The sequence below is a fragment of the Gracilinanus agilis genome, chromosome 4 (genome assembly GCF_016433145.1).
Source record: "Gracilinanus agilis isolate LMUSP501 chromosome 4, AgileGrace, whole genome shotgun sequence".
NCBI lineage: Eukaryota > Metazoa > Chordata > Mammalia > Didelphimorphia > Didelphidae > Gracilinanus > Gracilinanus agilis.
The window spans coordinates 134,060,708-134,086,300 of record NC_058133.1 but is presented as its reverse complement, the minus strand read 5'-3'; the positions used below and the strand labels follow the sequence as shown (position 1 = coordinate 134,086,300).

Here is a 25,593-nt window from a genome sequence, read left to right as displayed (position 1 = left end):
ATTGTTTTAAAGTAAATAATTTAATTTAAGAAAAGAAGATACTATAAACAACAGAATACATGATGTATTGGCAGAAGAGGTGATGAAATGAACTAGGATGGGGAAAATGGGAGTGGAATAAAGGATAATTTCAATAAATATTGCATAGGGAAACATAGGATTTTGAAACTGAATGAGAAGGAAGAAGTCAAAAAAGACTATCTGGATATGAACTGGAAGTGTATGATGAAAGGAGAATAGCACATAATGTTTTTACTCTCTAAGTGATTTAAATTTCATTTTTTGGAAAGCAGAGGACGCAATAAGTTGTGCTACTATTTTGGATTTGATTTTTTTCATTGATCAAGACCTATTTCCACATTATTGATATTTGTGTTAAGGTGCTCATTTTGAGATAATATCTCTAATTATATCCCCATCCTCCCATGTGATCAGGCAGTTGTTTTTCTTCTGTGTTTCTACTCCCACAGTTCTTCCTCTGAATGTGAATAGCGTTCTTTCTCATAGTTGTCCTGGATCATTGCATTGTTGCTAGTAGAGAAGTTCATTACATTTGGTTGTACCACAGTGTATCCATCTCTGTTTACAATGTTCTCCTGGTTCTGCTCCTTTCACTCTGCATCAATTCCTGGAGGTCTTTCCAGTTCACATGGAATTCCTACAGTTCATTACTCCTTTGAGCACAATAATATTCCATCACCAACAGATACCACAATTGTTCAGCCATTCCCCGATTGAAAAGCATACCCTCGTTTTCCAGTTTTTTGCCACCACAAAGAGCGTGGCTATAAATATTTTTGTACAAGTCTTTTTCCTTATGATCTCTTTGGGGTATAAACCCAGCAATGGTATGGCTGGATCAAAGGGCAGGCAGTCTTTTAGCATTCTTTGGGCATAGATCCAAATTGCCATAGAGAATGGTTGGATCAGTTCACAACTCCACCAGCAATGCATTAATGTCCCAATTTGGCCACATTCTCTCCAACATTTATTACTTTCCTTTGCTGTCATTTTAGTCCATTAATTCCCAAAGTGGGCACCACTGCCCCCTGGTGGGTGCTGCAGCGATCCAGGGGAGCAGCGGTGGCCACAAGTGCATTTATCTTTCCTATTAATTGCTATTAAAATTAAAAAAAATTAATTTCCAGGGGCGCTAAGCAATATTTTTTCTGGAAAGGGGGCAGTAGGCCAAAAAAGTTTGGGACCACTGTTTTAGCAAATCTTCTAGGTGTGAGGTGGTACCTCAGAGTTGTTTTGATTTGCATTTCTCTAATTATAAGAGATTTAGAAAACTGTTTCATGTGTTTGATTTTGATCAATTGGGAGAAATTGATCTGTGACTGGAAAATGAAAATCAATCACTAAGAATCAGCATGGGTTCATTAAGAACAGGTAATAAAAGACCAAACTTAACATCTTTTTTTTTAAACCCTTACCATCTGCCTTGGAATCAATATTATGTATTTTTTTAATTTTTGTTTTTAAAAACCTGTACCTTCTATCTTAGAATCAATACTATGTATTGATTCCAAGGCAGAAGAGTGGTAAGGGTTAGGCAACAGGGGTTAAATGCCCAGTCTCACACAGCTAGGAAGTGTCTGAGGCCAGATTTGAACCTAGAACCTCTCACCTTGCTCTCAACTCATTGAGCTACCCAGTTGTTCCCACACCTTTTTTTTTAAACAAAGATTCAGATCAACAAATCATAGGAATAGTTGTGTAAGCATGGACCATGGTTGGCATTATATAATATCTTCCTCAATGTACTTATGCACAAGATATAGGGTAGATGATAAGATTATAATTAATTAGGAATAAGTTAGATTCAGGGTTGGTTGAACAATGTGACTAAAAGAAGAGTAATAGATTTCCTAGCTGTATGATCCTGAGCAAGTCATTTAATACTCATTGCCTAGCTCTAACCAATCTGCTGCCTTAAAACCAATACATAATATTGATTCTAAGATAGAAGGTACAGGTTTTTAAAAACAAAAACAAAAAAAGGAGAGTGACACAATATCAACCTATGTTGTGGTGTAGTTCTCTGGCCTTGTACCTATTCCTATTAATATTTTTCACAATGACTTGGATAAAGACATTGTTGGCATATTTCTCAAATTTTTCAGGTAAGAAAGAGTAAGGATAGATAAAACACTGGTTGACAGGATCTGGATTCCAAAAGATTTCAATAAGCCAAAGATATAAATCAAATCCAATGAGATGAAATTCAATAGGAATAAATAGAAACTATTTTAATTATGTAAAAATTATAAATATAACTGGATAGAAGTTCATGTCAAAGAGAATCTTGATATTTTACTGGACTCCAAGTTCAATGAAGATCAATAAGTGGTATGACAGATAAAACTACTACTGTAATTTTATTTTATTTTTAAAAAACCCTTACTGAGGCACCCAGATGCCCCCTACTACTGTAATTTTAAGTTGCATTAAGAGAAAAAAATTCCAGAAGAGGGAAATAATATCAAAGTTATTAAGAAGGATGACAGAGGATGAGTTGGAAAGGATGTCCACAAACTGGAGGATATGAAACTCAAAAAAAGGAGATATTATTGAGTGAAGGGATCAGAAAAAAAATTCTGTTACCTCTCCAGAATCTCAATATCTTTTTCTAGATCATCTTTATGGCCCTTTTCAGCTCTGAGCTCTCTGATTCTATTATTGCCATATGAAATCATCATTTGAGATAATTATCATTAATTAATTATTGTGTAAGCATTTGCCTAAGTGACTCTGAACTCTCATGGCCCTCATAACATTTTATTTTACCACATATTGCCTCGTATTAGTTTGTTTTTGTCTTTCATAGGTAAATCGTAATGTATCTAAGTATAGGGACTATGTCTTACTCATTTTCACATTTCTCACCCACTTTTACCCACCCTCCTCCTGGGTTTGTACAAGGTAGGTGCCCAGCAAATATCTGTTGAATGGATCAATGAATTAATGAATCAGGAAGTTCTTATTACCTTATTAATTCAAAATGTTTAAAGGTCAATATTGTATTATACATATAATATTTGTTCAACTAATTTCAGTGGTAGTGATGGTAAGGAGACATATGACATACATCTAATGAAACAATGTTTTCCTTACAAACACTGCAAATATTCATTTTGTATAAAAATCACTTAAATCTAATGCAATGATGTGCTAACTATAAATAACACTCAGAAGAGCCACATTTGATGCCAGTAGGATTTATGTGGGAATTAATCAGAAATCTCCCCACCAGAGTCAGCTCTGGCTCACTCACAACAATGCCATGTTTCCATGAGAAGCTGGAATCCTGAGCAGAAGGAGAGATTAGACACATAATGGAAGGAAATAGCTGTTAAAATAATATGCTGATTAAGTGTATTATGATAATGGTTTTTGAACATTTTTGCTGAAATCATGCAACTGAATATAATAACTTGCATTTATATAACATTTGATAAGTTATAAATCTTTATGATTTCGTTTAATCCTCAGAAGAACTTTGAGGTAGGATGAACAAGTACTATTATACTAATTTTAAAGAAGCTGAAATGAGTCTCAGAATATTTAATCTACTAGCCCAAAGTCAAAGGCTTGAATCAGAAAGCAAGTTTTGTCCTGGTGGAGAGCATTTATACCAGATCTGCATTTCAAGAGGCAGCAACAATGATAGTCAAGAAATTTCTCATTAATGGTGTTGGGGAATGGAAAAACATAAACATCTGTACCAAGAGTTCTGCTTAAAGCAGGAGGTGAAAGCAACCCTCATTTAAGTCCTTGATAGTTTTTTCAAATGACACTAAATCTGTTCCAGCCACTTTAAGTTCTGACACTTTCCGTGCGAGGAAGTAGTGTTGGGGAAGGATGATCCAGTAACTTAGAAAATGAGAATTTTAAATACTAGTCAAAGCATCAGTATATTTTTACTGGAACAATTAATGTAATATAATTGGCCATAACTAGTTCCATAATGTAATAATGAGAATGTCAGATTCATCTAAGGCACAATAATGGTAAGATTATAGAGGCAGATAATATAATGTATGGATAGAATGCAGGATTTGGGAATCAGGAAGATTGGAGTTTGACTCATGCCTACTTCAGTTATTTACTAGTTGTATGACTAGGTGCATAATTTCACCTCTCAGCCTCAGTTTCCTCATCTGTAAAAAGGAGATAATAATAGCACCTACTTCAAAGGGCTGCTATGAGGATCAAATGAGACAACATACAGAAAATGCATTACAGACTAGGAAGTGCTATGTAAATGTAATATCCAAATAAGAATGATTTGTTCAAATAGTCATGAAGGCAGCAGAAGCAGGTGCTGTGAGCAATTTGACCTTGGTCAGACATGAAAGATGATGAAGTCGTTCACTGCATCCTGAGCCACCACCAGTCATTTTGAATTTTGTCTTGCCATTGAACTTGGCTGACTTTGGAAGAGAGGGAGGCTGATGACTCTGTGCAACTCTTCCTCACTGAAATCCAATTCATCAGCTACTTAAGACATCACCCCATGATGTCACTAGTCCTCTTCCAATACAAGGGACAAATAGAAATAATAACAATAACAATATAGGTTTACAAGAAATATACTTGCCTAAGGAGAATAATACCTTAAGATAAAGAATATGTTATTTTATTTATTTTTCCTAAATATTAACAGAATGATGTGTTCATGATTGTATTCCTGGGCTGGTCATTTATAGAGCCCTTTTCCTTTTAAGAAATCTAATTCCTTAGAATGACCAAATTTCACCATTAGTGGGGATCTTCAGGATCATTTAATTAAACTCTTTCCCTTTATAGATGAGTAAACTGATCTGGAGAGGTTTAGTGATTTGTCCAAAGTTTCACAGCTGCTGAGTGGAAGAACTGAAATCAAAACCCAAGTTCTTCTTTTTTGGCACCACATATTGTCATTATAGGATATTTTATTTGTCTTTGTCATATCTAAAAATAGGCCAGGATTATCAGCTCCATTTAGAGGCAGAGAAACTGAAATATACTGAGCGTCAGTGATAACACTTGTACCTGTCTTTTTACTTAATCTAATCATCCTTTAGAGCAGCTATGTGGTGCAATGGATAGAACTGGTGCTGGATTCAGAGAGACTTAAATTCAAATCTGTTCTCCGACACTTGCTATGTGACTCTGGGTAAGTCACTTAACTCGTATTAGTTCCTTATCTATAAAATGAGCTAGAGAAGGAGATGGTAAACCATTCCAGTAACTTTGCCAAGAAAACTCCAAATAGTTCCATGAAGAATCAGACATGACTGAAACAAGTAAATAACAATAATCCCTTGCCCAACTCATACAATCCCAATATCTTCAAATAGTTTTTTAAACCTACCTACTTATTCATCCATATGTACATTTAAATGAGATATGAAATTGATTTCTTATTAAAAAAAACAACTCACCTTGACCTTCAAGTTTCTAACTTCATTATGCAAATGGAGCATATACTCATCCAAATTTGACTTGAATCTAATAATAGCAGTATCCTTATGTGTTTCATGGAATTTAAAAGCTGTTTTAAGTTTATTGTATTTGTTAAGAAGGACATTAAGTAGTGCAACTTGTTCTGGTGAAATCTTGACATTGTAGTGTTTTGTGACTGAATACATTTGGGTGATAACATTATATTCTCGATCTAGTAAAGGCATTTTTGAAGAAATATAATCTAAGAAAGTCAAGTGTTCCACAAATGCTTCCACACCCGTGAGTTCAGTGTCAAGCTTTGACAATGATGATTGGATAATCTGAAATAATCAAAAACATTAATTATTAGTGTTACAATGGCAAATTTATGTTACATATCCTCAACTGAGTCTTCACTTCTTATAAGCTACACTTCTCTATTTCCTTCATCAACACATATCCCACAGTGCCTCTTCCAAATCTTTTCATTCTTATTCAAAATACCCCTGGCTCTTCCTCTTTTCTCAGCTGAAAACTTTTTTTCATATTTTCCAGAAAAAAATTGAGACCGTTTTCTAACAAATACAATAAACTTTTCCTCTCTTCATCATCTCATATTTCTTAGGTGCCTTTTACCACTATCTCTTCTTTCGACCCGGTTTCACACAAAAAGTTAGCCTTACTTGTCATCTTTAATTTTTATTTTTTTTCAATCTCATGTAACCAAATTTTTTAACATTTATTTTTTAAATTTCATGACCAAATTCTATCTCTCATTTTCACCCCTCTTTCCTTTTTGAGAAGGCAAGAAATACCCTTACTTCTTATTAATGTAAATTCATTTCCCTGAACAAATGAAAACACTCCCTCCCTCGTCTTCCAACATTTTGTTCCCTTTGCCATTTTCCCTCTGTCAATTATCTTCAATCATTCTATATCTACTGGCTCCTTCCCTATCGCCTACAAACATGCTCCTATTTCTCCATCCTCAAAAACCCCAACTCTTGATTCTTCCATCCCTGCTAATTATTAATTTATATCTCTTTTGCTGTCTGTGGCTAAACTCTTCGAGAAAGACATCTATGATATGTCTTCACTTTCCCTCCTCTTACTCTCTTCTTAATCACTTACAATTTGGCTTCTGATCTTACCATTCCAGCAAAACTACTCTCTCCAAAGCTATTGAAGGTCTCTCAATTGCCAAACCCAGTGACTTTTCTCAGTTGTCTTTCTCCTTGACCTCTCTGCAACCTTCCTTTACCTTTCACCACTCTCTCCTCTTTCATATTTTCTTCTCTAAGGTTTTTAGTACTTTCTCCTGCTTTTCTTCCTATACATCAGACTGCTCTGTGTCTGGCTAGATTTTCATCCAGGTCTCTCACTAACCACAGGTGTCCTACAGGGCTCTGTCCTGGTCCCTCTTCTGTCCTTCCTCTATACTACTTTGATTGGTGATCTCATCAGCTCCTATGGAATTAATTTAATCTCTAAACTGATGATTCTTTAACATATTTTTCCTGTTCTTATCTCTCTGCTGACCTCCAATGAACTTTCAGATTTTTTGATGTGGAGGTGAAGTAGACATCTTAAATTCAACATGTCTAATCTGAACTAATTACCTTTTCCCCTATACCTGTGATGGCAACCAACAGTTTGTTACTAGAAATCCAGAGGGGCTCAGATGGGAGCTCTTCCCTTCCCCCTCTCCATGAGCCTGAGAACATTTCTTACTTCACCCAACCTGCCCAGCATCAGAGGCAAAGTGCTGGGGGCAGAGGGGTTCACATGCACTGACGGCAACCTGTTGAGTCTCTGGCAAAGGTGATTCCTATAGTATGGTTGGAGAGGAGCTGGGTTTGAGGGGAGCATTGCTCACAGCATAGCATATAGATGGAGGGGAGTGGAACCCTCCAGCCACTCTCTTCCTTCTCTCCATGTGTACCTCTCATCACCTGTCCCTCTTCCCAACAGCCCAATGGGAGGTCTTCCTCCTTCCCTTGTCTAGGGTAAGCCGCAGGGCACTGGGGAGGTAAGAGGAAGGGGAGGAGTGTGTGACGTGGCACTTGGTCTCTGGTGGTGGTGGGTACAGCATTTGGTCTGAGCAGGGCAAAGCTTCGCACTCTGTCTCTAAAAGGTTCACCCTCACTGCCCTCACCTCTCCAAACTTCCCTATTATTATCAAGGTCATCACCATCTTCCCAGTTTCTTAGCCTTTAACCTGAAGTTATTCTTGACTCATCACTTTCTCTTACCCCCAAATCCAACCTATTGCTAAGATCTGTCAATATCACCTTTGTATCATCTCTTGAATATGCCCCTCTTTTCCCTCTGATACTGCTACCAGTCATTAAATTAATAAAATATTTAAGTATCTACTTTTGCCTGCTACTGTGTTAAGCACTGGGGTTACAAAAAGAGGCAAAAGAAAGTCCTTGCCCTCAAGGAACTCACAGTCTAAAGGAAGAGACAAGAAGTAAACCAAAATGCACAAACAAGCTATGTAGAGGATAAATAGGAAAAAGTTAAAAGACGACTCTAGAATAAAGGGAGGTTGGGAAAGGTGTTTGTTTTTTTAATAGACAATAAGATTTTATAGATATGGCTTGAAGGAAGCCAGAGAAGCCAGGAAGCAGAGATGAGGAGGGGGAGCATTCTAGACATGGGAGATAACCCAGAAAAAATATCTGAATTTGAATGATTAACCCAGAAAAAATATCTGAATTTGAGTGATGTCTTGTTCATAGAACATCAAAGAGGCCAGGAATACTTGATTTCAAGAGTACATGGCAGAGAGTAAGGTGTAAGAAAACTGGAAAGGTAAGAAAAGGCTAGATCATGAAGGGCATTTAATGTTGAACAGGTTATAAGGAGTCACTGAAGCCTACTGAGTAGGGGGATGACATGAGCAGGGGACAGGGCTTTTGATAAATCACTTTGGTGGCTTAAGGGAGACTGAAAGAACTGGGTGGGGAGAGTCTTGAGGCAGGTCCCAACAGTCCATTTCAATAATCTAGGAGAGAAGGAAACAAATTAAGAAGGAAAGAGAATAAAAAGGAAAAGAGGGAAGAGAGGGAGGAGGAAAACAAGGAAGAACAGAAGTAAGGGAGGGAAAGAAAGAGAGGGAAAGGAAGAAGAGAACCAAGGAATGAAGGAGAGAAGGAAGAAAGGAAGAAAAGAGAGAAGAGAAAAATAAAAGAAGTCGGTAAGGAGGAAAGGTGATGAGGGACTGAACTAGAATTGTGGCAATTTCAGAGGAAAGGGGGCATACATGAGAAATGGTATATTGGTGAAATCAACAGGCTTTGGCAACAGTTTGGATATTGGTGGTGAGGGGAAGTGAGAGTGAGGAATAAAAAAACAACTCCTAATTTACAAGTCTGAAGGACTGGGAGGAGGGTATTGTCTTTGAAATTAATAGAGAAGGGACAACTAGGTGGCTCAGTGGACAGAGAGCCAGAGAGGTCCTGGGTTCAAACCTGTCTTATCATTCAAAGGACACTCAGGCCTTTACTATCATGAAGACTTCTGCCATAAGATTTGCATTGCTTAAATATAATAAATAAATACAGTCATGTACAATACATTTCTGTGAGGAGTACTGGAATTAGCAAAAGTTTAAGTGTAAAAGACATCTTGTGGATTTTAAAATTAATATTCAACATCTCCAAAATATAATATGTACAGAGATTTATTAATATTTAACTAGAGAGCTAGAGAACACAGGGAACTTCCCCACTCACTTCACAGGGAAGAGAGAGCTAGAGGGGCGTCACCCAAAACTTATATATAATCATGCAAAAGACACGTGTAAACAAAAAGGAAAAGGAATTGTGGGTAATACAGAAAGGAAGTTTGGGTAATGCAGTTTTAGGGATACAAGATTTTCCAACTATACGATTTTTTGGACATGTAATCACCACACATATCCTATAACTATATTAGTAAAGAACAATCGCAACCTACTTACCGTAAAAAGGCTTACATTCTTTTCTTGAATCATGGACTCCAACAATGCATGGCTCATTTTAATGACATTTTCAATATATGGTAAGCAGCTTGACTGATAATTAAGACTCACTACTTTGATAATATTAATGCGTTTCTCAATAGACATATAAACAACATCTTTAAAATAGTCTGTGTATATATCCAAGATGGTACTAAAATCGTTGGAGGTTAATTGGTCTTGTAATTGTACTATTCTATATGCCATAGACTTCGCTTGCTCTACCATGGTACAAAATTGAAGAAACTGGTGGCTGTAAACTTCAACTCGTGCCATTGAATTACCAATAATGGTTAGAATGCTCACAATCTGTAAATAAATTATTAACAATTAGAAATTACAATGAACACAGAGGAACCATGGCTGCATTTTAAAAAATTCTTTCTATTAAGTTTATATTATTTACTCATTTGGGGGGCCCATTTTATTAGGCTAAATTCAGGACTAAATTTTATTAGACTAAAAATTTAAATTTCAAACTACTATAGACAACAAAGAAAGGTTTGTTTTTGAGTATTTATAATAAAAATGGGCATTTGACCTTATCACAGGAATTTTTTCATCAAGTGACATGATCACATGATTTTTGTTTTAATTATTAATGTGGTCTATTATGTTGATGGTTTTCCTAAAATTGAGCCAACCCTGCATTTCTGATATAAATAAAATCTGGTTATAACTGTAAAAAAAAAACCAATAACAAAGAAGAAAACAAAGAAAGATGTCTCTGAAACAATCAGACTAATATTTCTTCTTTACATCACTCTTCCCAGAGTGGCAGATTTTAAAATGATAATAGAGGGCAGCTAGGTGACTTAGTACATTGAGAGTCAGGCCCAGAGATGGGAGGTCCTGGGTTCATATCTGAACTCAGATACTTCACAGCTGTGTGACCCTGGGCAAGTCACTTAACCCCCATTGACTAGCCCTTGCCACTCTTCTGCCTTGGAACCAATACACAGTATTGATTCCAAGGTAGAAGGTAAGGTTTTTAATAATAATAATAATAATAACTTACATTTACATAGTACTTAATATGTGCCAGGCACTATGCTAAGTGCTTTGCAAATATCTCATTTGATCCTCATAAAAACTCTGGAATGTGGGTGATATTATCACCATTTTGCAGATGGGGAAATTGAGCCAAATAGTCAAAGAGAGGCAAATTTAAGGTGAGGTCATTTGCCTGGGTCACATATTTAATTAATAAGCATTTAAAGCCCAATTTGAAGTCAGGTCTTCCTGACTGGGCTCAGTACTAGATTTGGATATTTACTTTACTAATTCAGACCTTATTTTGAGTTTTATTTCCAAACTCACATTCTTTTGGTAGGCAGGATCTATTTCAAAAATGATAGAGGCATCTGGCCATCTTATCAGCTGTTTCAGTCTCTCCAGTTCTTGTTCAGTAGGTATTTGCATAGTCATAGGTTCAAAGAAAAAGATAAACAGACGTTGATCTTGACTGAAAGGAATAAAACGAGCTAAAAAATATAATTTAAAACATTAATGTTTTTGTATCATTTCATCATTATTATCTATAACAATTCAAATGCTATTTATAGCACATACAACTATTATGAAATGGGGCTGATAAAATAAGAGATGGTATGATAATGACGGAAGGTCTTTAATGTGAGGTAGGTTTGTATTTGATAAGGGAAAAAAGGTCACAGAAGTTCTTGGGTTAAGGAATGACATGATGAGAAAAGTGTTTGGAGATAAGTTTTGGACTAACTTCATATAGGATATATTGAGGAGGGGTAAGAAGTGTGAGCCTGGAGAAAGGAAGACCAGCTTCAGGGTTACTGAAGTACTATTCTGGGTGTGAGGCAATTAGAGCCTAAACAATGTGGTACCTTTGAAAATAGGAAAATCTGAATTAGTATAGAAACCTAAGAATTTTTTGAATCTTTATTAGAAATGAAGAAAAAGAAAGAGAAAATGAGCACAGAGTTTTAATCTTCTGTAACTTAGAGGATAGTAAAGTTAATGTTAGTGATAAATACATTGCTTTTTCTTTCAGAAATTAATTGATCTGTTTCACAATGATTAATTTCTTCGCTTGTAAATATTCAAGAAACTCCCAGTAGTTCTACATTTTCTGTTGTCTTTTCCCCAAAGCTCTCCCCTTGGAGCTAAGGCCTTTCTTACTTCAGAACTACTATTTCTGTGTATTCTAGGGAAGTTTGTTCATGAAGTTTAAACTATGCCTTCTATCGATGTTATTTCTGACTCTGACTTTTCCTTAATTTTCTATCTCCACTATCCTATTATTTCTAGCTAACATCTACTAATTTCATGAGTCAAAACATAGCTCATTAAATTCCCTCTCACGAGTCTCAAGGTTTAAAACATTAACTTTCAGGGACTCCTTGAACTTTTAGGCAACTATAGATATGAAACTGGGGGAAAAGTCATGATTAGAAATTTTTTTTTGAAATAATTAACTATTTTTAGTGTGCTTTTATAATTTGAAAAATTTTATTTAATTAATTTAGAATATTTTCCCACGGTTACAGGATTCATATTCTTTCTCTCCTCAGTCCCACCCCACTCCTGTAGCCAGCGACCAATTCCACTGGGTTTTACATGTGTCATTGACCAAGACTTATTTTCATATTATGAATATTTGCATTAGGGTGATCATTTAGAATCTACATCTTCAATCATATCCCTATCAACCCATGTGATCAAGCAGTTGTTTTTCTTCTGCATTTCTACTTCCATAGTTCTTTCTCTGGGTGTGAATTGCATTCTTTCTCATAAATCCCTCAGAACTGTCCTAGATTATTGCATTGCTGCTATTAGAGAAGTCCATTACATTTGACTGTGCCATAGTGTAGGATTAGAAACATTTGCAAAGATGGTTTTTTTAAGGTACAGGAACAGATGATTTTCCTTAGAAATTATGGAAGACATTATAACGGCTTCTTAAATGGTCTTGTCACCTTCATTATCTCTCACTATCATTTTATTCATTCTGATATAAAATAATCTTCCTTTACAGTTTTCATCTAATCGAATCTCCACATAATTACCCTCTCAAGCTGTAGATTTTAGTGCTGGAAGGCAATATGCTTAAACAGCAGCAGAACTCAGGTCTTTTCCAATTAGATTCTCGTCTTTTTTTTTTACACAGGCCACAAAGCAGTGACTCTTCAGATCAACAGGCTTACACCAAAGCAGCTGAATCCTTGTCAATTATTTTTATACAGCTGTTTTTTTTACAACCTCAATGCTTCTCATCAGAGCTTCCCAATGGTCAGTGACAAATCACTGACAAATGAGGTAAAACTAAAAACATCAACATTTCTGTTAGGTATGTCCTTATTAAATCTTCCCATAGTCTTCATTTATTCAATATATAGTTTTGTCGTTTATAATCTTTAAAGCTCTAATAATAGTCACCTGGAAATGAACTAAATAGCCACTGTTAATGATTTCTCCACCATCAAATAGATTTTCTAAGAACATTTACCTGAGCAGTAGATCACTAACTGACAAGTCTGATATTGTTTCTCTACATTTTATTTAAAAGACTAATTCTTCAGAACTAAATTTCATTCCTTATATACGTTACTTTGCTGCTCCTTTTAGCTACAAAACATATAAAAGGCATAACATTATATATATGTATATATATATATACACATACATACATATACAAAATAATGTGATGTAAAAACTAGACATTGGTCTCAAAGTCAGAAGATTCAAATTCAAATCACCCCCCTAAAACATACTGGCTATATAATATTTGACAAATAGCTCAATTTTCTGAGCCCTAGACAATTTTTTAAGATTATAAATTGTAGAGAAGGTACCAATCTGCATTGATAAAGAAAGTTTCTTTAAATAGGAGCTCCTTAAACTGAATGAAATCACAAGTCTTCTACTACATATCCCTACCCTTTATAACCATACATTCATTTTTTTTTACCTTAATGGAATGCAAGTTCCTTGAAAGCAGAGTCATTGTGTACTCTGTATCCTCAAAAACCTATTATGTTACCTAACATAGAATAGGTATTTACTAAATATCACTATTATTCCTTCCACGCTATCTTTCCTATCATCGTGCCTTTTTTACTGGGTGTTTCTCATGTGTGAACTGTTCTCCCTCCTCAGTTCTGGCTCTTAGAATCCTTGGTTTCCTTCAAATATCAGCTCAAATACTACTTGTAACTGAAAGAATTTTCCTATTCCCTCTCCCATTTTTGACAGCTAGTGCCATTTCTTCTAATATTACCACATATCTATGCTTCGTGAGTGTATGCATATATGTATGTATGTATGTATGTATGTATGTATGTATGTATGTTACCTCTTCCTTTGGGATGCTTTGTTTCCATATCTTAAGAGTTTAGCACAGTGCCTGGCAAACAGAAGCATATAATAAATACTTAATGATTAAATAAAAAAGAGAATTCTGGAGATCTACCATGAAGATGCTCATTTATTTGGGTTCCTTCAAGAAAAATAACCTCTCCCCATTCTTAACATATAGTGAGTTCTACAAGTATATAATGAACATCCCTACTTTTAATCCTACTAGTGTTCATTTATATTAATTACTCTTAATGTTTTTAAACAGTTAAATTTGAAATATCTAAATTTACTGGACTTTAACAAAGACAGGTTTCTGAGATGTTGAACAAAGAAAACATCATGCAGCCAAAAATTAAATAAGGTAAATATCATTAAGACTTATTTTCTCTCCTTATATATGGTGCTTTGCAACAGAATGTTAATATAGATAGGGTAGATTCCTAGTTATGATTCCTCATTACAAATGAGAGTAGTATGATTAAGGACCATATTATGAAGGACCTTAATTGTCAACTGTAGGAATATAGGTTAGGGACAGAGTAAATTTCATGGATTAGCTTTAAGAGGAAAAGAATAGAATTTGGATAGAAGCCCTGAGAGAGGATTCTGGGAAGGAGAGTAGGACTGTGGGAGTTTTGAACTGACATTAACTGTCATTTCACTCTCTGCCTTGATTTCCACTGAGCTGGAGGAAGGAGATTTTGCTCTGACAGATTTTCCACAGGTAGTCATAATCTTGTGAAGAGATTAGTGACTCTTTGGTTGAGAATCTGCTTTGGAGTAGACTGTTTCCCCAAAGACTATCTGCCAGTGAGCCATCTGCCAGAAATCCTCTTGGCCAAGGTAATCCAAAGATTGTCATCTGGGACTTTGGGTTATATAGTGTAGCCAACCCCAGGCTTTGGGTAAGGGCTCAAATTCACCTGTGAGTCCTTTTCTTTTTCCACTTTTTGTTAATCCTTAGTAGGTAGATTAATTTAGATTAGTTTAGCTTTGGGGGGTTTTAGATAAGAGCAGGGACTTATAAGAAAGGATTGAGACCAGAAGAGCGAGCCCCATGAGGGAAGGTATTGATTGAGGGGAGGAGATATAGCTAGATAGATGTAGGACTGTATTTATTATTTCTCTACCATTAATAAACTTGATTTTACTATTTTTAAGGTTTGTGATTTATTGGCTCTATGGAGGTTCCTAAGTGGGTTATATCTTCTCACATTCATCTAAGAAGGTTCCTTATTTTACAACCAAGAAATTTGTATTTCATCCCAAAACAATAAGAGTCCTATATGTGGTTTTTTTGTACAGGAGCTACATCATCAGGTCTTGGCAGCTGTGTGGAATATGAATTAAAAGAGAAGATACTGAAATCTGTGAACCAAATGAAGGAATTTTTACAGTAATTCAGGCAAGAGATAACAAGAGAGTACCTGAATGAAGCTGATTATGTGATCATAAAGAAGGGGAAGGATGTGAAGTATATGATGGAGATATAATTGATAAGACAACAACTGACTGGCTATATAAGAATGAAAGATGCAGAAGAGTCACAGATATATCTGAAGATATAAGCCTGGATATCTAGAAGGATGGTGGGACCATCAACAGAAATAGGACATTTGTAGGAGAGTCAGGTTTAATAATAAAGATCATGAGTTCTATTTTGCATACAATGAGTTTATGATGCACAAAGAATACCCAAGAGGAATAATTAATGATGTAAGATGAAGATTTAGGAAAGAAATTTGTATAGTTGATGCTCATATCTATAGTTCTAGATCTAGTTACTCTCCTGAGTTCCAGTCCCACATGATCAATTACTTGTTAGACTTTTGAAACTAGTTATACAATAGGCATGTCACACTCAATACATCCCAAAAAGGACTCATTACCTTTTTTTTCCAAAACTTCTTCCTATCTGAACTTTTGGTATCACCACCCTTATAATCACCCATGTTTCTACTTCCACCACTTCTTTCATATATGTTGTCCTTAATGAGTACTTACTGATAAATTGCCTGATTAATTAGGAGGCAGGATATAGGCACATATGGGGAGAAAAGTATAAAAGGTAGCCAATATCTTATTAGTCTATGAAATTAGAAGCTTAGAGAGAGAGGGTGAGACAGGAACAAAGACAGAAGAAGCCTTGGGGCATTTAGGGACCACTCTAACATTTTTTTAAGGAAATACTTTGCCACCACAAATTCACTGTCTTATGGTGTCGATGTATTTTGCAGCTTTCTAGGCACACTCAGGTGGTGAAGAACTACTTAGTGAAGTTAAATATTTCCACAGGAGAGGATAGTGAAAGAATAGAAAGTAGGAAAACTAACAGTAGAGCAGAGAGAATGCTGAATTGGGCTTCCAGAGCCTTTTGAATTCTTTCTTTCAGAGAACTTGAGTTCATTTCAGCACAAACAATGAACTTGGACAAGTTGCTTTATTTCTCTTGGTATCAGTTATTGTACAACAACTGGGCTCAATAAAACAATGTAACATTTCTAGAATTTGAGCTTTAAGGTCTGCAAAATGTTTTCCTCATAACATCTTCCTGAGAAAGGTAATTCCTATTTTTGAAATGAAGAAAAAAGTTAAATAACTTGTCAAGGGTCACAGAGCTAGTCAATGTTGGAGGCAAAATTTTAACTCAAGCCTCCTTATCCCAGCTTGTCACTCTCTACGAAGATTTTGAATATAATTACTTCTTTTGGAATATTGCAATATGCAATGAAGTTTCTTTACCCTTATTGTTATTTTTCCCCTTCATAATCTGTTACTATTTTTACTTGGATATTTCTTTTATTCAAAGGGAATCGAGTAGATTTTAGCTTTGAGCATCAGTCTGTAGAATAATCAGGCAGTCAGCAAGCATTTATGAAGCATTTACTATATGTCAGGTATTATGCTTTGTGCTAGGGATACGAAGACAGACTTACTCTTAAGAGAGAAGGCAAAAGGAGTAGAGTAAAAAGTCACAAGAAATGAGGACACCTAGGTGGCTTGATGGATTGAGATCCGGGCGCCTAGAGATGGGAGGTCTTGGGTTCAAATTGTGGCATTGGACATGTTCCAGCTGTGTGACCTTGGGCAAGTTTCATAACCCCATTGCCTAGTTCTTACTGCTCTTCTGCCTTGGAACCAATACACATTCTTGATTCTAATATGAAAGATAAGAGTTTTTTTTTAAAGCCACTAGAATGAAGTCTGGGTTGATCAGATTAACTGGCCTCTTTATAAGCCAGAAAATGTAAAATTGTAGAATACCCTTCGAAATCCCATATACTCACTGCTTGTATTTTTGGTCATCTTCTCTACACTATTATCTTTTCATCTTTATAAAAGGGTCAAAGAGAAGATTTTTGAGAATATATTACCAAATACATATATTGCTATGAATTAATCATTTAAAATATAAACATACTTAATGATTTTTCAAAATTATTTATCACACCCTGAATTTTCTTAGACATTTCCAATCTGTTGGGAGATAGGAAGAGATTCGCATGGAATTCTGGAATTCTATGAAAAAAAATAGAGATATTAGAGAAGCACAGTCAATGACAAAATATTTTTTTCTAGGATTCACACAATTTTTTGACACTTACTCTTCAATCTTTTGTAAATAGGCATCTTCTGACTCTACTGTTTGTTTTCCTTCTATTTTTTCAATAAAAAGAAAGAGTAAAAACTAAGTGAAGCCTGGATCAACAAAATGAGAAGTTAGTAAACATGGATAGAGAATAAAATTAATTACTATTACCAAAAAATGATAATCAGTTCACAAATGACAATGCAAATTTACTATGAATCTGATATTCATGATAATTTTAAGGATATATCTTAAGCTGATTTACCAAATACATACAACTTATACAATCTGTATAAAACAGAAAAATTTTCTTTATATATATTTCAGGTATTATTTCATAGAATCAGAACCAGAAGGGATTTTTGAGGTTATCTAGTCTAATGAATTCATTTTACAAATTAGCAAAATGAGATCTACTGAGGTTAAAAGACCTCACAAAGACCTGTACATATCACAGAGGTTGTGGGTGACAGAGAAGGGATTTGAACCCAAGTTGACTCACTACTAGGCCAGTGATCTTTCCATTCTCTCATTGCCATGGCATACACTGTCATGTAAGACTATTTAAGGCTTTTCATATGAAATAGTATTATTTATTTTTTTCAAGATTTCAAAAGATATGAGGTTTCATTGGTGTGAATACATCTTCCATTGTTTGTTATAATCTTTTTGCATTTTAGTAGATGGACTTTACTAGTTGGTATAGTTAAGCTCTGGTCCTCAAGAACAGATGATTAAAAAGTTAGGATAATAGGAACATGTGTTTAGAGGCCATCAAGTCCAACCTCTTCATTTTAATGATAGGAAAAACAAGTCAGAGAAAAACTGAAACTTGTCCTGGTTCACAAGGCTGTAAATGAGACAGAATCTGAACCCAAGTATAGCAACAATAGCAACTCAAGTCCAGAAACCATTCCATTATGCTAGGCTGCCTATCTTCTTCCTTATTGTAGAAAAGTAGAAGGCCATAGATGCAGAATTTAATATATATTGTCAAATCTGGACACTTTGTCATTTTTTTCCTAATTGACCCTTGTCAGAGTGGATTAAAAATGGGAGGCGAGTGTATTAAGAAAAGATAGTGAAGTAAATTTTTCAAAGCTTCTTCTATAGCCCCCTCACCACATCCCCAAGTCTACCTTTGGTTGTCAACTATATGATGAGGAGCTTCTCTGATCTCAGACAGCCAGACCTACAGTGACATAATATGTAATGGGGCCTATGCCTTCATTTTAGTGCTAACTACAAAGCTGGTAGAGACTTTCAGAACTTTGGGCTACCTCCATGCTAAGATGAGACATTATAAGGATAAGATGTACATTTTTCTTACCAGCATTTTTATCGTCAGTGTTGTATCGGGCTTTAGTTTTTTTTCCAGAAATTTTGGAAAACAGTGACTCAGCTGATCTGTTGGAATTAGGAATTTTACTATCTGTTTGTGTTTCATCCTCAAAATCAAAAGTTTTGGGTTGAAAAAAAGTTTGCTTAAAAAGGGAATCTGTAGAACTTCCAGTTGATTCAGACTTCTCATAAAAAGTTCTTTGAGGAATTTTCAAAAGTATACGTACTTCAAATGTTGCCTCATATGGCTTCTTTGCATCTTTTTTCATTTTGAGAGACTTAAACATCTAGTTCAAGAGACATGACAAAATATCAGTGATATTTTATAATTTACATTTAAAATATTTCAAAACTCAAATGACAAAGTGAAAGATGGCATAAGACAATTCTAGTCATTGAATAACAAAACAAATATTCCACTCTCTTCTCCTTGTTCAATCCTTACACTTTCATACAGTTTAACATTTGTTTATGAACACAAACAGAATTACTTCCAAGTCATTCAAATTGAATAAACTAAGAAACTGATTCAAATTCCATTATAGTGAACTGCATTTTATGTTAAAATTCTATCATTATTTTAGAATTGTTTTGTTTTAGAATATCCAGCCAATGTATTACATCTTTCAAGCAAATTCTATACTAAGCCTGTTTCAAGTAATTTTCATAACAGGTATAGACTATTACTTATGTAGAATGTTTTAACATGGCGCTGAATAAGATGAAAAAAATATTAAATTGACACTTTGATCAAAATCTCACTTCCTAAAGTACAAGATGGTGAAGAGTCATGCCTAGATTCCAAGCTGTTTGAAACATACATGGGGATTTTTTGTGGAATGAAAGCTCAATGGATTAGTAGTGTTAAATATCAGCCAATATAATTAGTATAATCTTAAACTGCACTAAAAGAGGAGTGAAGAGTTTTAGGTAAAATGGCAATATAAAAGATCATAGAGGAGCTGAACTCTTCCCATATATACTCCAACAAATATTTTTTGAAATTGAGATAATAATTAAGAAATATAAAGGGCCCCATGACTCCACAGAAAGATACAGTGAAGAATAAAAAAGTCTAAAACCAGACATAATATCACAAAGAAAAAAGTGGTCCTGTAATAGAATAGAGAACTTTCAAATATTTATGATAAAAGAGATGAATAGAAAATTCAAAATTAAAGCAGCCAATAGGAAATGAGAAACATAAATATATTTGAGCAACTGGAGATAATTAAATGATGATCCACATATGGAGAAAAGAGACAATATTCTCAGAGATTTACATAAGGAAGTGACTAAGATGAACACAGGGTCTAAGGATGCTTTTTCTCCCTTCTGTTTTGATGGTCTGAAGAGAGAAAAGAAAAAAGGAAAATACTATGGAAGAATTGACGAAGAAGATAGAATTTACTCTTTCTCATTATTAGTTGCTTAATTTTTCTTTGATAAAGGCATCTGATTTAAATGGAGTGGGGTGAAAATAACTGAAGCAAAGATAAGACATCAAAATAAGCCACATTTTGAATAAAACAGGAGAGTTATAATAGATAAGAGATCAGCAAATATGAACAAACCTCTCAAAAGAAAAATTGTAACAATTGACCCCTATGTGAAAGATTGCTCCAAATCACTAATGAAGAGAATGAAAAACAAAGTGACTATGAGGTTTTACCTCACACCCACAAAAGAAAAATCAATAGATTTTTGCTCATTTGGGGGACAGAAATTGCAAATGATCAATGAACAGTACCCCTAAATAAACAGGAGGAAGAGAGGGAGACCAGAAATTACAAAGCTCTTTTAATGATTCCCAAAAATGTCCCCGAATCAAAGACCTTTCTTTTTAATACAAATAATTTACAAGGACTTTTTATACAATGATGAGATGCTACAGTAACAGTCTCTGAAATATTTAGTGTTATCACACGAGGGCAATGAAGAGTCAAATGGTAATATGACAGTTTGTGACATATAAAAAAATAAGGAACTTAGAGGAACTTCAGGATCAGAAATAGGGGAAGTAAGCCCCCTGGAAAAGATATGATAAAGAAAAAATACTGCTTGGTTACTTTGTGAGAGGAAGGGAAAACAATGAGATAGTCAGGTGTTCCATTAGTAGGAGCAAATTGTTAGGGGAAAGCAAATTGGGCTTTAAGCATGCTGCCTTTCAAAATGCATGGAAGGAAATGGGAAGAGAAGAAGATGGATTTTGCTTTGCTTCATTGCTGGTAATATCCAAATTGCTGAGAACACAGATCCATTTGATTACTGTATTTGGGGTTGAATCTATGTTGTAGAGAAAGCTCACCAAATAAGTACAAAAGCATCACCAGTGATTCTATGGGCAAGAGCAGAATGGAGCGGCTGGATTCCAAGGATTAGCTAAAGGTACTACTCAGTGTAAAAAATGCGTGGCTATTTACTATGCAAGCTTCAAGATCTTCACTAGACTATTAAAATTACTTGAGATAATTAGTGTAGCCAACCACATTTATAATTTCAAGGCCAAAAAAAAAAAAAAAAGATGTCCACCCTCTATACTGTCATTAAATATGCCACCTAAGTAGTAATAAGAAATGAAATGTTACATGCAATTAATATGTATGAAAAACAGTTAGTGAGTGTCATTAATCAGCAGCAGCACTGGAGTTTTCAAATAGGAGAAAAAATGTCTTTAATAAAGGGGAAAAACCCCACATGCAGGTCTCCACATATTGTAAGAGGCTTTTAGGATTGGCCAGACCCAGACCCCAATGCAGAATCATACAACAGTTTTAGAGCTCAGAAGGACCATAGAAGCCATTGAGTCTAATCACCTTATTTTGTAAACAAGGAAACTGAGACCTTAGTGGGCAAGTGATTTGCTCAGGAGTCTCACTGCTACTAAAAAGGATTTTAACTCAAGATTTCCCTACTCCAACTTTAGCATTCTATTGACTACATCAACATTCTTTTATATTTCAGGTGGGGATCATCCATCTCTATATCTTCCAATGATCTAGTTTCCTTATTCATCCTCATCTTGATTTTTATAAAACAAAGAGTTATGTTCTAATACTTCCACATTTGTTACTAAAATACATCTTCATCATTTATTAAACAATTAGCTCTGAACTCTTGCTTGCTGAGAAACCTTCCTACCCTTAATGTTTGTTTATCTCTCTATCTCAAATTCCCTAATTTTCTGGGCTTAAATACCAAAATATAGATCCTACTATTAACAAACAAGAAGAGAGACAAATATAATTATTTACAATTCATCCGTTTTTGAGAAAGATTAAAACCAAAGTTAGCTCATTATAGCTGCAAACTTTACAATTTTTGAAACAGTCCTTCCACTTAGCTCTTTAAAAATTGCAGCTAAAGTTTTTCAAGAACTCTATAATGGTTCTTTGAAAAAATTAAAACAGTTATCTGAGGAAGAAAGTTTTTCATGCTTTTTTTCACTGTCCTTTTAGTCTCTCTTGTGTCATGACAGGTAAATCTCCTGAATGACCAATAAAAGTGTCAAGCCCTCAGTATCCTATCACCTCTTAAAGATTCAGTAACAGTATCTACAGTCTCTGTGGAGAAGCTATTAAAATGAATGAGTGGTATACAAAAATGTTATTGGGGTCTATCAAGTGGAAATATTTTTATGGAACATAAACATCAGCATTTTATCTAATGATGTTGGTTCATTGCCTTCAGTGATCTATGTTCGTTTGCTAATTTGCTCTTTTGCTCACACTGAGTAGACTGACCAGTCCAGCCTATCAGCCAGAGTTTCTATGAATATCTCCCCTGTTTTTGTCTCATGAATGTCACAACTAAGCATAGCACATGCAACAACCAAAGGATAATTCAATATGAAGGGGGAAAAACAAAATCATTAAGCTTAGATTCTTGTTCTTTATTAAATTTTAGAAAATATTTATATTTTCTGTTCTTCAGTAGTTATTTTACCTCAGCAATATCATGTTGACAAATTTTGATCTCGGGTTCCTCTGGCTCTTTTTCTTCTTCTTCTTGAAATTGTTCCTTAAAATCTGTCGTTGACATTTTGGATAAAATGGTCTCCGCACTTTCTCTAGATGAACAAAGAACAAAAATGAGATGACTTCCAGTTATGTATTTTAAAATTGTTTAAATTTATGTAACACAAAAACAATTTAATTAAAATTGGTTAACAAATTAATAAAATATCTATAAATCTTAAATTTTATAAGAATGCCTTTACTATTTGTCTTCAAAGAGTATGACATAGTTTTCTTATTTCTCTTGGGCATTTAGCTTTTGAATCACATAAAGTTTATATTTGGTTTTTACTATCTCTAGGATAAGATTCACATGGAATAGCAAAAATACTGGATTATGAAATCGAAATTCTAGTTTACCGATGCATGTACTGAGATTGTATAGCACAGCCTTTTTAAAGCTGAAGAGATTAGACTAGAAGCTGTCTTCTAAATCCATAATTCTATGATTTATTACTTCCAGGTGATGTTTTTTGTTGTTTAAAAATATCTATAAAACTTCTTGATACTTTTGAAACAGCCAAAAATATTTTTAGTTTCTATTGAATCTTCTAAATAATTATGTAATAGAATAATATCCTGAATCATATTTATGACCACTTTGACATATATTCAGTGGGTCAAAAAGGGCAAAAATACATTTAAAAATAGGAATAATGAAGAATTAGAGGAAAACTTTGCTTTGCTGCAATTATCCAACCACTATCATAGACATAAATAGCAAAATGAAAACTTTTGTCCTTAAAAGTATCCAGAGAAATATACATAACTCATTTGTAGAAGTCTGTGTCTTAAATGCTAGTGTTTTATTACATAGGTTTGTTGTTATTGTGTAGCTCTGAAATTTCATCAACTTGGATAACTCCTTATGTAGAGACTCATTTTAGTAATACAGATTAATAACTCATATGCAGCTTATTTTAAATCACTGCCAAGGCAGCCAGTGAGTGCCAAAGACAGGATCTGAATATTAGTCTTCCTGATTCCAAGGACTGTTCCTCTATCAAGTATTGCATTTACTTAAAGAAGAAATTACTTTCAAAGATATTTAGAATGATGTCTGTGCTATATTTTAGTTTGATTATTTTAAATGTTAAAAAAGTATTTCTTGGGAATTGAATCAGTTTTCTTTAAACTTTGTAATTTCTTTGATAACCCTGCTGAGAGTTAAATTAGAGGGGGCACATTCCATGCACACAGATGTGCAAAATTCAGAGCGAAATGAATTAATTATTTTAAACTGAAGAACAGACTATAGTAAAGAATTATGAAAGAATATACTTGATTAATATCAGTTAAGATCACATAAAAGAATTCTCAAAGGATTTTTTGAATTGTTTAAAATATAATGACATAGTCCTTTCAAAAAACAAGAAAATTATTATATATCTTTTATACAAGAAAAAAATGTTGACATTACATTATGAGGGAGTAATTCTTTTTCTCTCTGGTATATTTCACTTTATTAGATCCAGTAAGTAAATCCAAAAGTAGTTTGACTGCAGTCTGCACCAGGATTCGGATCATTTCTTGAAATAGACTGTCAACTAGTTTAAGAAATCTTGTAAATTTTTCTATTAAACGTCGAAGAGTAGGTGCCTTATAATTTTCTATCTTGCATGTAAGTGGTTCTTGAAGAAAATAATCTTTTAATCCTTTCTTTTCTGCAGCCTTGAAGGAAAAGTACAATTTCTTTATTTATTGAACTATCATTTTCATTGTTTATAATATTATGCCAATAATGCAATGAAATAAAACTTCATAATTTAATTTAAAATTCATTGTAACCACATGCTGTCTTAAATATCAATCTAATGAAAACCCACTACTAGGTATTTTTGAAAAATACATCTTAAGTCAACAAAACACTTATGAACGGTCAACTGAATTCCTGGATATCAGGCATGGTAACCCTGAATAATATCCTATGTTGTTGAATATATCTACAAAGTCTTGAGCATAAAACTCATGCCTAGAAAAAAGAGGAATGTAAGTCACAACAGAAAGCTCAAAAAGTTCTAGAAATGTTTTAAAAAGTTGAATTCTATAAAGAACTTGTACTAGCTAAGGGCAATGAAATAAACGGTATGGTTAGAGGGCATGATCTGGATGTTGTTCTATTGTTGCTGATTAATTGATTAGTCATGTTTGACTCTTTATGATCCTGGCTGAAATTTTCTTGGCAAAGATATTGGAGGAGCTTGACATTTCCTTCTCCAACTCATTTTACAGTTGAGGAAACTGAAGCAAATAAGATTAAGTGACTTGCCCAGAGTCACATAGCTAGTAAATGTCTGAGGCTGGATTTGAATTCAGATCTTTCTGACTCTAGGCCCATTGCTCTATCTACTGTACTCCATAGCAGCCCTATGTATCTAGAAGAGGATGGAACAAAGAAGTCTGAGAAGAGTCTGATAGGTAGAAGAACCAGAAGAGAATAGTGTCCTGAGAAGAAAGTATCAAGGAGAGAGTGATCAACAGTGTCAAAGACTTGTAGAGAAGTCAAAGAAGATGAGGATTAAGAAAAAGCCATTAGATTGGGCAACTGGGAGATTATTGATAACTTGAGAGAGAGAGAAGTTTGGTGGAACAAACATTAGAAGAGAGAAAAAATAGAGGTACTTATTGTATATTCAAAACTTACACTCATGTGAAGAAATGTAGGATCCAGATTAGGGCAGCATGGTAAATTACATTTGAGAAAAGATCAATGGAGGAGAAACAGAAATGAATATCACTGTAGAATACTATATTCCATTATAGACAAAAAGGTGAAGTAAATGAGAAGTTTGGCAAATGAACTATAATACCCTGGCAAAAAGGTATAACATAAATGAGGCAAGTCAATTATCCACATATCTACAAATTTTCCATCCATC

At 34.4% G+C, this 25,593-nt stretch overlaps 1 protein-coding gene across 1 annotated transcript in view; it reads right to left on the bottom strand.

Moving 5' to 3' along the window:
* The window catches only part of DNAH14 (dynein axonemal heavy chain 14), a 374,871-nt gene that overhangs the window by 290,690 nt on the left and 58,588 nt on the right, over nt 1-25,593 (bottom strand). The window contains exons 11-18 of the mRNA XM_044674970.1: nt 24,135-24,385; nt 22,644-22,767; nt 18,688-18,985; nt 17,374-17,425; nt 17,190-17,287; nt 10,757-10,920; nt 9,398-9,745; nt 5,430-5,771 (exon numbers count right to left, since the gene is read on the bottom strand). Coding sequence (XP_044530905.1) covers nt 5,430-5,771; nt 9,398-9,745; nt 10,757-10,920; nt 17,190-17,287; nt 17,374-17,425; nt 18,688-18,985; nt 22,644-22,767; nt 24,135-24,385 — 1,677 coding nt within the window. The remainder of the gene's footprint in view (nt 1-5,429; nt 5,772-9,397; nt 9,746-10,756; nt 10,921-17,189; nt 17,288-17,373; nt 17,426-18,687; nt 18,986-22,643; nt 22,768-24,134; nt 24,386-25,593) is intronic.